We start from the raw sequence: 2,124 nt of genomic DNA on the forward strand, positions 1-2,124 counted from the left end.
GAAAATCTCTCCAAAAAAAAAAAAGAAGTGGTGGGTGGGTGATGACAGGGTGTGGGGGGCCTTGCGAGTGGTAGGGGGCCTCAAGGCGCCCAATCTGTGGGCCATGGTTAGAGAAAGCGAGGGGACAGGTGAGGTTGCTGGCTGCCAGAGCTGGGTCAGGAACTGTGGCGTATTCGTGGGGTCCCAGCTAGAAGGAAGCTGAGAGTAGGGTGGACGTTGGGCAGAAGTGAGGGGGGTTCTGGACAGGCCCTGGCCCTCCACCCACCGGCTCACCACCGGCGGACATGCCCCTGGTGGGAGGGTCATAGGAGTCTGCTTAGGCCTGACCTGGGCAATCTGGGGAAGTGGATCCGGGCAGCCTGGGAAGGATGGGCTGGGGTGCTTGTCGTCCTCCGGCCTTCCCCTTCCCATCCTGGAGCCCATCTGTCTCAGCGACCCCCCCACTTCCTTTCCTGAACACCCCTTCCCCAGAGGTCAGCGGCCCGGCTGGCCAGCCCGCCTCCATCGGCGCTGTGTGCACTTGGGCACCGCTCCAGCTCTGCTTCTGTAAGACGGAGTAAGCCTACAGTGGTGGCCGCGCCCGAGGGCCTTAGCACGCGGGGGCGCTCTAGGGGAGCGGCAGAGGTGCAAGCCAGGCCCCACTGCACTGACCTCGCGGGCTCTTCTTCCGTCTTCCCTGCAGCAACACTACGAGTTGTTCTCTACCATAGACGACATCGTGCTGACCATCCTTATCTGCGAGGTTCTCCTCGGCTGGCTCAATGGCTTCTGGATTTTCTGGAAGGTGAGATTATGGGCCTTTCTTGCCATCACCCCTACTCCTCGCTGGAGACTGCACCTGCCCCAGTCCCTGCCCCTGTGCCCCTGTGCCCCTGTGTGTGGAGCGAGACCGCTGACATGTCCGAGACAGAGCAGAAAGTAACACGTACTAGAAGTGCAGCCTCCCTCAGGTTCAGCTCTCATCCCTGCTCCAGCTCTGACCGTGGGCAAAACTCAGTTTCCTTACCCGAACGATGCGCTCGAACAGACCTACCTTCATTTATAGGATTCTAGAGCAGGGGTCAGCAAGCTTTTTCTGTAATGGGCCAGATAATTATTTTATTTTATTTATTTTTTCGTTTTTGCTATAGTGCACATGCATTCGCTAGAGAGACAAAGAGAGAGGGAAAGTGAGAGAGCACACCTTACGGGAGGTGGCTACACGGCAATCCCTTTCTCTCCATTCTTCTCTTGGGATTTTAGGCATGTATGCACATGTGCCCAGTGAGTTTTTCAAGCCACCAGGTCCAGGACTCGAACCATGGAGTTGGCTATGTGAGATCCAGTGTCTTAAACTTCATGCCACCTGCTGGCCTCAGAAAATATTTTTTTCTTTTTAAGAAAGATTTTGGTTATAGGATGCATACACACACCAAAGAGACAGAGACAGAAAGTGAGAAATCACTCCCTGGGGGGATGGCCAGGTTGCAATCCGTGCTGCGTTCTCCTCGTGGGATTTTGGAAATGCATGCACATGCACCCGGGGTAAGTTTTAAGCTGCCAGGTTCATGACTCGAACCATGGTCAACCACAGGGGAGTCCAGTGACGTAACCATTACACCATCTGCTGGTCCCCAAAATAAATCTTTTTTTTTTATACTTGTTTGACCAATAATTTTTTTTATTTCAATTCATTTGCATTCATTCACTGTACATCATTACAACATACAAAATGAGATTTTCCATCCAGAGTACACTGTATATTGTCTCAATCAAGCACATCAACAAACATGTTATTGTCAGCAGATGATCTTCCATTTCTTGTTTTCTATATGCTTAGCTCCCCACCCCCATCCTTGATTCCCTATCTCTTACCCTCTGCCATCTCCCACTCTCCTCCCCCACTGTCTCAGGTATCTATGTTTGCTTTCTATACTGTTTCCCCTCACATTTTATTGAATCACCAAAGACCCTAATCAATCCAAATACCCTCATAGTAAACAGGTGACACACACATTTCCATGAACACAAGTCTAACTTTACGCATCCTATAAAGTAGCACCTAGCTGGGGCTACATATCCTACTGCAGTCATTGAATAGATATATTTTTTTTTCCTGAAACTTTTTTTTTTGTAACTCAATTT

General features: G+C 50.7%; 1 protein-coding gene across 1 annotated transcript in view; it reads left to right on the forward strand.

The window, feature by feature from the left end:
* The window catches only part of CATSPER4 (cation channel sperm associated 4), a 21,597-nt gene that overhangs the window by 3,981 nt on the left and 15,492 nt on the right, over positions 1-2,124 (forward strand). The window contains exon 4 of the mRNA XM_006159435.1: positions 683-784. Coding sequence (XP_006159497.1) covers positions 683-784 — 102 coding nt within the window. The remainder of the gene's footprint in view (positions 1-682; positions 785-2,124) is intronic.

Source organism: Tupaia chinensis, unplaced genomic scaffold (genome assembly GCF_000334495.1).
Source record: "Tupaia chinensis unplaced genomic scaffold, TupChi_1.0 Scaffold000628_1, whole genome shotgun sequence".
Lineage (NCBI taxonomy): Eukaryota > Metazoa > Chordata > Mammalia > Scandentia > Tupaiidae > Tupaia > Tupaia belangeri.